This window comes from Myotis lucifugus, unplaced genomic scaffold (assembly GCF_000147115.1).
Source record: "Myotis lucifugus unplaced genomic scaffold, Myoluc2.0 scaffold_160, whole genome shotgun sequence".
Taxonomy (NCBI): domain Eukaryota; kingdom Metazoa; phylum Chordata; class Mammalia; order Chiroptera; family Vespertilionidae; genus Myotis; species Myotis lucifugus.
In genome coordinates this window covers 2,501,885-2,511,811 of record NW_005871208.1, presented here as the reverse complement: position 1 = coordinate 2,511,811, position 9,927 = coordinate 2,501,885, and the positions used below count along the sequence as shown (strand labels likewise).

General features: G+C 51.5%; 1 protein-coding gene across 2 annotated transcripts; it reads right to left on the bottom strand.

The window, feature by feature from the left end:
• Positions 1-5,978: 5,978 nt before the first annotated feature.
• On the bottom strand, positions 5,979-9,583 carry HOXC4 (homeobox C4). Of its 2 annotated transcripts, XM_023759731.1 has the most exons (4): positions 8,941-9,583; positions 8,731-8,847; positions 7,649-8,582; positions 5,979-7,156 (listed from the first exon to the last, which is right to left on the bottom strand). In XM_023759731.1, the coding sequence occupies exons 3-4, from the start codon at positions 8,085-8,087 to the stop codon at positions 6,801-6,803; spliced, it is 795 nt and encodes a 264-aa protein (XP_023615499.1). In that variant the 5' UTR covers positions 8,088-8,582; positions 8,731-8,847; positions 8,941-9,583; the 3' UTR covers positions 5,979-6,800. The 2 variants fall into 2 exon arrangements, with proteins under 2 accessions (XP_023615499.1, XP_023615498.1); XM_023759730.1 differs by lacking the exons at positions 8,731-8,847; positions 8,941-9,583 and having other exon boundaries at positions 7,649-8,721.
• Positions 9,584-9,927: the final 344 nt, after the last annotated feature.

Sequence of the window (9,927 nt, the reverse complement as noted above, 5' to 3'; positions counted from 1 at the left end):
GGAAGGATCAAACGGAGGAAGAGGAGGGGGAGGAGGGGGGGAAAGGAAAGAGAACAAAGGTATAATGGGGATTGTAGCCTCTTTGGTGGAGAAGAGATAAAGGGGAATCCGGGTGAGATAGCTAAACCAACATCTGCCCCAGGCTATAAAACCTGTTCTATGTGCTCCTGGCCCAGGGGCCACTCTGGAGCTGTCAGCTCAGCCCCTGAGGTGGCCTGGACTGGAAGCTCATCAAGGAACCTTTGAACCTCAGCTATCCCTCCCAGATTGCCGCCCCCCTTTTGGTTCCTCTTCCTCTGCTGTCTCAGTTGAAGGGGAGTTCCAGGAGCAGCACCGGCTGGAGATTGTCCCGGAGGATTGCTGCAGGATGAGAGCGCCTGAGGAGCAAGGATGTGAGGAATACGGAACACAGAAAGCAGCAGGAATGTTGCGCAGAGACCTTCGAACAGCCGAGCAAAGACAGACAGACAAAGCTGGAGGCAGTCACATTCTAAAACAGTTCAAAACCATCAGAGAAACTTAAGTCCAAGAAGAAAGGTTTCTTGCTGGGAGGCCCACATCTCCCCACCTCACCTCGAGTCCCTCCGTCAGGTTAGGTTGAGATGAGGGGCTAGAGGAAGGCAGCTAAAGGCATGAGCAAATGTACAAGAGGAATATTCCATACCTCCCCCATTTTTCTCCTCTTCTCAAATGGTCTGCCTTTCCCCGCTCCATCTAGGACTCAACCCCTATTCTGTAACCTTGTTTTCCAAAGTCTGTTCCAGCTGAATGGGAAGATCCACATGTACAAAGTCACAAATACTGTGCTACCACCCAAAGGAACAGTCACAAATACGAGCCATGGGGTGAGTAGAGCTCTTCCCAACAAGAATAAACTGGTTGGGAAAAATTTTCCAAGTGACTCACTCACCCCCCCCCCCAACCCCCCATGGATAGCCCAGCCTTGTCCCTGCCCATCAGATTTGAGAATGTGTTTCCCTTTTTATAAGAGCCCTGATCCTAACCTGGCCTCCAGAGACAAAGGCCAGAAGAAAAGGGAGGCAAGCTTTCCTAAGATTTGGGGTGGAGGTGGGGGGAGGACCCATTCTTGGCCTGGAATTCCTCTGATGGAAGAGACGGTTGGTTTGATGGCCTGGGATTCTTCAGTGCTGCCAAGTCCCTGTTAGGGAATGCTTCCACTACTAACTAGATCTCCCATCTCCACCCCCCACCCCCTCACCCCCCGCCCAAATCTTGAGAGGGTCCCATTTCCTGCTCTTGTAATTCAGAAAACTATCCTTTCATTTGTAAAGAAAAAGGAAATCTTATCTGGTAATGGTAACATTGGGGTATTGGTCAGTCGAAGAGCAATTCATTGAGAGCACGCTCAATTTTCTATGAAAAAATGGAAGGTGGAATCGGGGAGAGAAAACGGCGCTTGGGCTCTGAAGGGCGAAACCCCAGGGGTGTGGAGCGGGTTCATCGCGCAGTGAACCCGCTCAGGCGGCCACGCAGCCCGCTCCCCGCGCCCGCCTCCCAGCCCAGCGCCCTATTGTCCTCCATCCAAGCCTGGGGTCGTGACCCAGTTGAAGGCGACAACGCGCCCCCGGGCAGACTCGGCGTGGAACCCAGAGGAGGAGCCAGGCTACCGCCAGCCTCTTGCATTTCGCCTTTGCGGGGCTCGCGGTCCTCAAGACCCCGGCGCTGGGACCCCCATGAAGGCAAGCCGCTTTGTGCCCCATTCTCTGGCTCCCGGCTTCCGGGAAGCCAGAGACTAGAGCGGGAACCTAGGGTTGGGCTATTTGGCAGTGCCTGCCTACAGACTCCGTTTTAGGATTTCTCTGCCCAGAAGTTCAAATATACTTTGCTCTCGCAATCTCTGACGCTGAGAGGGAGGGTCCGAAAGGAGGAGTGAGTAGAGGTGACACTTCTTTGGGCTTGATCCATACCTATCCGCTGGCAGAGCAGACCCCAGAGAGCCTGATCTTCCAGAATCTGGCAGTTGCTGATGGGGGCTGGACATTTAAAATCGTCCCTTCCCATGATTAGACTCTGTAACCCTATTCACCCGCAAGCACACTCCCAGACCCTCCCTACCCACCCTTGCTTCCCAGGCCTCCTGGTTTGTCAGCTGGGCCTCAGAACTGAAAGCAGGAAGGATGAGCTGCAGACGCCTTACCCCTCCTTGCATGGATGTGGGCTCAGCTTCTGGATGGACCCTGCGTTCAAAGAAGCTACAGAGCTGACACCAGAGAGAAGAGTGGAAAAATCCCGAGGAATGGAGGGAGAGCCAGTTCTGAAAAGAGGCCCCTGGATCTGGAGGGCAGTGAGCAAACCTTGGTTTCTTCTCTGCTCCCCAAACCCAAAAGGGATCTGAGCTCCTCAAGCTGCACAGGTTTTAAGGTGGCTGAGGGACCCCTTCGGGTCTCTGGTTCAAACAATGCACCCTACCAGTCTTCCTTCTCAAGAGGCAGCTAAAACTCAGTACCCGCTGCAGGAGAAAAATTAAAATGTGGCTAGTGACTGGGGTGCAGAAAAAGCAGGTCAGTTCTAGCAGAAAGATTGGTCAGAGGCAAAGACTTCCTTTTCTACCAAATCCCCCAAATGTTTATTTTGGGCTCCTGCCCATCCAGATAAATCAAGCTAACAGATTAGGAAGTTCATAAAATTGTATTCTTAGGTAATGACATCCAGAGAGGCAATAAATATTCCCTCTGATGCCCGCTGGAGTTGGGGGATCCTCCCTCTCTTTTTCCAAGCTGGAGAATGGTTTATTGAAAGGGGAACTTTCCATTAGAATTAGCGCTCTAAAGGTGGGGTGCCAGAGAGAAGCCGTGGAAACCATGAGAAGTGGCTTTGTGAGGGCAAACTCTCCCAGGACTGGGCAAAAAGCAGAGAAAAGGTTGCTGAAACTGCCCCAGCCCACTGCTCCTCCCGTCATCACACCATCCTCAATCTCAAGGATTCCCTTGGTAGTCACTGTCCCATAATCTTAGAAAAGCAGACAAACTGTGCCTAGCAGGGGCTACCCTGGCCCCAAGCTCTGGAGAACCCTTTAATTGTCTTATCTTCCTTACCACTCCCCTAAAATACACACAGGCACTCTGGATCCACCAAATCCATGCATGAAAAAAAACTGATGCACAGATTGCAGAAAAAACTTTGTAGGCAAGTTCATACAAACAGCACTGAGAAGCCTTCAAAGAAATATAGTTGCCCTGCTTGGCCTTTCCCCCAGGCTCACTTTCTCAGCTCTCTCCCCTTTTCAGGCCAAGTTTTTTCTCTCAGGTACACCAGTCAGCGCAGAAACTCCACTTTCCCCAAGTAGAAGCCGTCCGTTCAGGATTAGATTTCCCGCCTCCCCTCCCCAAGACCAGAGTTGAGATAAAAATTGAATGGCAAACAGAGAGAATTGAAACTGCTATGCGTCTCGCCCCCAGAGGGATCGAGTGCTAACTACTTACATGTCAAGGGGCTTTTTGACCTGTGGGGATCTCTTGGTGCTTGGAGAGAAGGACCTTGGAAAATTGGTGTCGTCGTTTCACCCTGTCTTCTTTTTACTTGGCCATTGGAGAGAGAGGTACAAGGTGCTAGCAGGCATTCATGCGCCTTGCCTCTCCCATGACTCTGGGCAAGAAACCGCCACCCCCACAAAGGCAGTGGCATCCTATCTGGAGACCAGGGGCTGAGCCAGAGCTGGCTTGGGAGGGTCGGAGATGGGGGTGGGGGAAAGGTCAGAGGCGCTGGTGAATATAAAGGCGATGTGAGAGAAAATGCTGTGCCCTCCCCGTGAACCTGGGCTGCGTCCCCCCCCTCCACCCCCCTCGGCCTTTCCCCACTGCTCAACCCAACTTCAATAAAAAGCCCCAGCCCTCAGCCCTGGGCTTCCCAGTGAGGCTGTAGCAGCATCGGGGGGAGCAACAGCTGCAGGGGACCAAGCCTGCCAGAGCTAAGGGCCCTGGCCCAGGTTGGCCCCACACACTTCTTTCCCCAACCCTCCCCAGCAGCCTGATCCTTATATCTGGGTGGTCAGGTCTAAGGCAAAGGAGAGCTTTAGGGAAAGAGGAGAGAATGGAGCCCACTGGAGGGAAGACCAGAGGCCAAAATCTTAAAAACTCTAGTTTTATTTTATTGGTCAAGAATTATGGATTTCTGATGTTTCAGACCAAGAGGGATAGAGATACAGAAAGAATGATTATGCGTATATGTGTGAGGAGCAGAAGGAGAAACTGGAGCCCCTAAAGAGGGGAAATAAAAGACTGTCCCAATTCTTTTAATCTGCTTTTCCTTCAACAAGTTCAGGGAGAAGCTGAAGAAATAAAAGACAGTGGTTTCCCCCCTCTTTGCTTTCATCTTTTCATTTTCAGGAGGAGAGGGAATAAATTCCCCTAAAACCAAATGAGCAAAGTTAGGAAAGGACTATGGATCTTAATTTTCTTTTTTCACCCCTGTCTTCCCATCTTCGCTTCCTCACAGGATTGGAAAGACACACAGGTCCACCCCTCAGACCTTTCTTTCCTTTTCCCAAGCACAGCTAGACCCTCTCTTCCTGCCCCAAAGTCAACTCTCTCAAGATGACAGCAGCTCCAGTCAGATTTGGCCCCTAATTCACTTGATTACATAAAATAACTCTAGATAATTGTTGGCCCTGCTTCCTTGCACTGTAGGCAGCATGTTTTGCTGTCTCCAGGGCACCATTGAGGGAGGAGAAAGTAGACCTACAGGACCAAGTGATTCCCCTCAACACACACACACACACACACACACACACACACACACACACCCCTCCAAGAACCAGCCAGCCAGCAAGTGGTACAAGAAGAAATAAATCCAGAGCACACCAAACAGATTTTTACAACTTGGTCCCCTTGTTGCCTTTCACTCCAGAATCTGGGGAGAAAGGGAAGGAGTATCCCGGGCTCTTCTACGTACCCAGATCTCTCCTCCTTCTCTTTTCTACTTCTGATAGTGCTCCATCCTAAAATTTGGATAAATTGCCTGAGAAACTCGCCAGCTGCCTCCCCCACATCCCAACAAACAAGCAAAAATTTGAGCAGGTCATGCTTAGAGCTTGGTCTTCAGAACCAGAATTATTTGGGAACCTTTGGCTTAAATTAACTATTCAGGTAATCCAGACCAGTTTTCTTATTTTGCTTCTTTTTGTTTTTGGTTTTTAGCCCCAAGGAAATAAGTTTAAAACAAAAATTTTACAGCCAGAGAGCCTTCCCTTAGCCTTGCCGGGACCTGGGAGGTTGCTGAAACAGGGTGGTCCCTGCCTCTCCCTGTATCTTTTCTCAACACCTGGCAGGTCCATGATAAAAAGTTAGGGGATAAAAAATAAAAGTTCTTCATTATCTCCAGGCATCAGGCTTTGAGGCCTACCCATGCAAGGGGCCTCCCAGGCCTCTGGCCTCCACTTCACCCTTCTTTCCAAGTCTAAACAAACAGAGAAGCCATCCTGACAGGTCACTTTGCTGCTTCAGAGTCACCAGCTCAAAATCTTTCTTCTTTTAAGGAGAACGTACGTGTTGAAGGGGCATCTTTCTTGACCCCCCCCCAAAAAAAACCCTAAAAGATCAAAACTCTTTTCCCTTCTACCTAAACTTGCCTTCTTGTCTGAAATTAGGCAGGCCTGTTCAGCATGGAGAGGGGAGAAGGTAGGAGAGGGAAATAGAAAAAAGAAAGCACTGTGTCTAACTATAGAAAAGTGAGACCCCATCCCCCCCCCAGCCCCACTGTAAGTACCCCCATGAAAGTCTGAACTCTGCAAAGTCAGAGGGAAGGGACAGGAGAAATCAGCCCTAATCTTCCACATGCCCTCTTCTGAGGATCCCCTATCCCAACCCCCTTATTGGTTCTTTTAAGGATATTGTAAAACTAGAGTTGAGAGTTAAGATTTGTGTGTTTGCTTAGAGTAAACTTAGGTAACTATAGAGAAGGTGGGATGTTACCAGACCAGAAAGAGGAGGGGGATAAAAAGAAACCATCAGACATTGACGTAAAACTAATTCACATCCACTGGTTTATTATTGATCACGGGGCATTTCACATCGACACTAAAATTCTTTATTGCAAGTTTTACAATAATCAAGTAAATTCAGTCCAAAAACACAATAACCACGATGGGGGGTGAGGTGGGGAGATTCTACCTATAGACTGCCTCTCTGAACTGAAAGTTCATTTTTATTTTCTTTTGGCTCCTCAAACTGAACAGCTCTGAGAGGCTCTCCCGATGCATTTAGCTTTGTCTGCTGTCTTCCCCCATCTCCTCCCAGCCTCCCCCCACAACAATAATACAAAAGAACTTCATAGCTTTGTTCTCCTTAAAATGACTTCCCTCTCGCTAACCTCCCCTGGTGCATTTTCAATGCAAAAGGCCTAAGGAAAGAGGGGGGAGAAGGAGGAGGAGGAGAAGGATGAGAATTAGCTTTAAAAATCTCTTTCCTTTTTTCTTTTCCTCATTTCCCCTGAAATTCACCCAAACCAGACCAGCACACCTTGCAATATATAATTTTTGCAGTTTTTTTTCTTAAAAAATAAATAACCCCCCAAAATGGCCTTTAAAAAAAACAAAACAAAACCCAGCAGGTACCATGCTAAGACAACATCACATGCTTTAAGGGTCCTTAATAGTAGAAGGGAGAGAGGGCAGGGGGCTTGTTTGTTTATCTGTTCTGTCTGTTTGGAACTGACAAGGGATAAGGTGGGAAGAAGAGAGAAAAGAACCAAAATATATATATATTAAATTCTATAAATAAGAGTCAATTTGTATGTGAGGGGAGGATGGGGGCATGGGGTGGGGGCAGGGTGTGAGTTATGTTTTATAACCTGGTAATGTCCTCTGCCCGCGGCTGCTCCTGCGGCGTGGCGCTCTGGGAGTGGTCTTCAGAAGTGCCCGGGGTGGCTGCCGAGAGGGTGCTGGGCGCAGCGCCGGCCGGGGGCGCTGACCTGACTTTGGTGTTGGGGAGTCGGTGGTCCTTCTTCCATTTCATGCGACGGTTTTGGAACCAGATTTTGATCTGCCTCTCAGAGAGGCACAGCGAGTGGGCGATCTCGATCCTTCTCCTTCGGGTCAGGTAGCGATTGTAATGAAACTCTTTCTCTAATTCCAGGACTTGCTGCCGGGTGTAGGCTGTCCTCGAGCGCTTGGGTTCCCCTCCGTTATAATTGGGGTTCACTGGGGGGGTTGGGGAGGGGAAAAGCAAATAGTGGGGTTCAGAGGCAGCAGCTCCCTGCCCCCACCCTCACCCCGACCTCAGCTCTGTGGAACAGGAGGAGGGGGTGGTGGAAATAAAGTCATCAAGCTAAATGGGTTATAAAGAAGTTGAAGGAAGCTGGAGACTTTGTAGTGTAATAAGAGGGGAATCCTCATTGTAACGACACTGAATTATTTATGCGCCCTTAGAAAGCGAGCATAGTTTTCACACATACATAACAGATCGTAGCACATGGCTCGGACTGCCCAGAGTAGCTAAGCCATAAAATTTATGGGGGATGTAATTACCCATTCTCGCTCGTAAATCCAGTTCAATTGTGCTAACCCAGAGTCGCTCCTGGAGAGAGAGGGGGAAGGAGAGAAAGGAGGACGGGGGCCAGAGGGGGCCGGGGAGGGTGGGGAGCGCTAGGGAAGAGGGGAGGGAGGGGGAGAGCAAAAAGCAAAGTTGCCTACCCGTGCTAACGTGGATTTTTTTCATCCATGGGTAGACTATGGGTTGCTTGCTGGCGTTGCTGGAGGGATGGTCAGGGGCTGGCTGGCTGCAGGCTGGCGGGGCTGGGGACGGGGAGGCGGAGGCGCCTGAGAGAGGCGCCGGCTCGCAGAGCGGCTGTGATTTCTCGGGGTGGTGGTGGCCCGCCTGGGCCGGCCCGTGGCCTCTCGAATTGCCCGGCCCCTGGAGGCTGGTGCAGCTATACTGGCGCTCGGGGTAGCTAGGGCGCGGAGGCGGTGGTGGGTACAGCTCCTGGTGGTGATGCTGGAATCCCGATTCCCTGGTCCGGCCGTAATATTCCGGACTGTGTTCAGGGATGTAGCTATTTTGCGAATATTCTTCGCATGGAGGAAATTTCGGATCGATGTAGTTAGAGTCCATCAAATACGAGCTCATGATCATTAATTTCTGGAGTGGAAAATAATTTTTCTCGCTTTGTCGTTTTTCTGCTCCATAAAGCCCTCCTACTAGCTAGCGACCCTGTAAAGTTACTTTCACCATGTGACTCCGCCGGCCAATCACACGGAGCAACCCAGTCCCCGGATAAGGAACCGAATCGCTTTATTCAAAATGTATCCAATTTTTTTGTGTGTGGTGGTGGTGGTGCTGCTGCTGGGGTGGTGGTGGTGCCGATGTGGGGTTAGCTGGCAGGGGCTGGGGTGTCTCAGTGCACACCCCACAGACTGACAGCCCTCCCCTGTGAAAGGAGAGGACGCCCCCAGCGTTCCTCCCGAGCCTGGGCATTGAGGGGCTGTCGGGAGGCTGTGACTCAGCCCCCTCCTGAAGTCTCCCCTTGGGCTGCCGATGGGCCCCTCGGGCCTCAGCTCCCGAGCTTCTCCGAAGGTTTCCATGCATGGCGATCCTGTCTGTCTGTGGAGGTCACCGGGCAGCGCCCCTCTTTCGCAGGAAGAGGAAGTTGAATGAGGACTGGAGTGGAGGTTGGATGGGGAGGAGCCCAGGCTGAGCCCAGGAGGCTGAAGAGCCTGGGGTGCCCCCCATCCAAGCATACCAGAGTCCAGCCCCCTCCCCGTGTATACACACTCACCCAACCCTCTGGCCAAGGGGCCGGCGAGGCAGGGTCCCAGCTGGACCGGGCAGGTAGAGGCAGTGGGATGCAAATGATTCTGACGTCATTTCTGGAGGTCTGGGGGTTGAGCCCCCGCTGAAGAGAGACAGGAAGTGGTTGGCAAAAGCAGAGTTCAGAAGCCTTGCCCTCCCGAGCACCCACTGAGCCTCCCTGTCCCAGCCCAGGAACCTAGGACCTCTTCTACTGCCGCTTGCTATTCCCACCCTCCATTCGGTCTGGCCTGCTGCTTTCTGACCGCTGCCTGCAAGCTGCTTCCTGAGGAGCTGGGGCAAGGAGGAGAGAGATCTGCCAGGAGTCAGCGCCGCCTGAGCCGTGTCCCGCCAGGGCCCTGGGCGCTCTTCCTTCTCCATCCCCACAGAGGGCAGACCTAGCTAAGAGGGAGGCAGGCCTGTGTGGATAGGGCTTGCTTGGGGCCAGGAATTGTATCCATGTAACACATGTGTTTACATGTAAACACACATTCCCAAAGGCCATATCCAGGCTGCCTTCCAAAAGCTGAGGGGTGAGCTCACCAAGCTGGGTAGGCTGGGCACACCTAAGTGGGGGAGATGTCTCCCGTCCATTTCTGCCTCCTCCCCTTTCTCTGCCACCAACCCACAGGAATTCCCTTGTGTCCAGGGTGGCAGGGCCATGGACGGGGGAGGGGGCAAGAAGGGCTTCTTTTCACCCCCCCCCCCAGATAGGGGTGGCCACATCCTGCCACCAATTCCAATTAACTGATCCCATAACACAGAGTTGGGGGGGGGGGTGGCAGAAGGGAGAGCCCAGGGAGGGAGCCGGGTCCCCTTGTTGTACTTGATAACAATTATAGTTTAAAATCATAGCTTGCCGGGGCTCAGCTATATTTTACTTGATAACAATAAAAGTGACACATAAAGTTAACTGTTTATGTTTTATTTATTAGACTAAATCTGCCAGCGGTGGTAGGAGCGCTTGCCTCGTCGCTACAGCTTTTATAGGGCTGTAAAACGTCATAAATCAGTCTCGCGGAATCGCCCGCACTCTTTGTGTCGGCGGCGGCGCAGGGCTGGCGGCCGCTGGCTGCCTGCTCCCTCCTTTCCACGAAAAGTCGTAATGTGATTTTTCCCCCTCTGATTTTATTATTATGATCGCCGCCGTGATTAGTCAATCTACCTTTAATTCGCCGCCCTACGC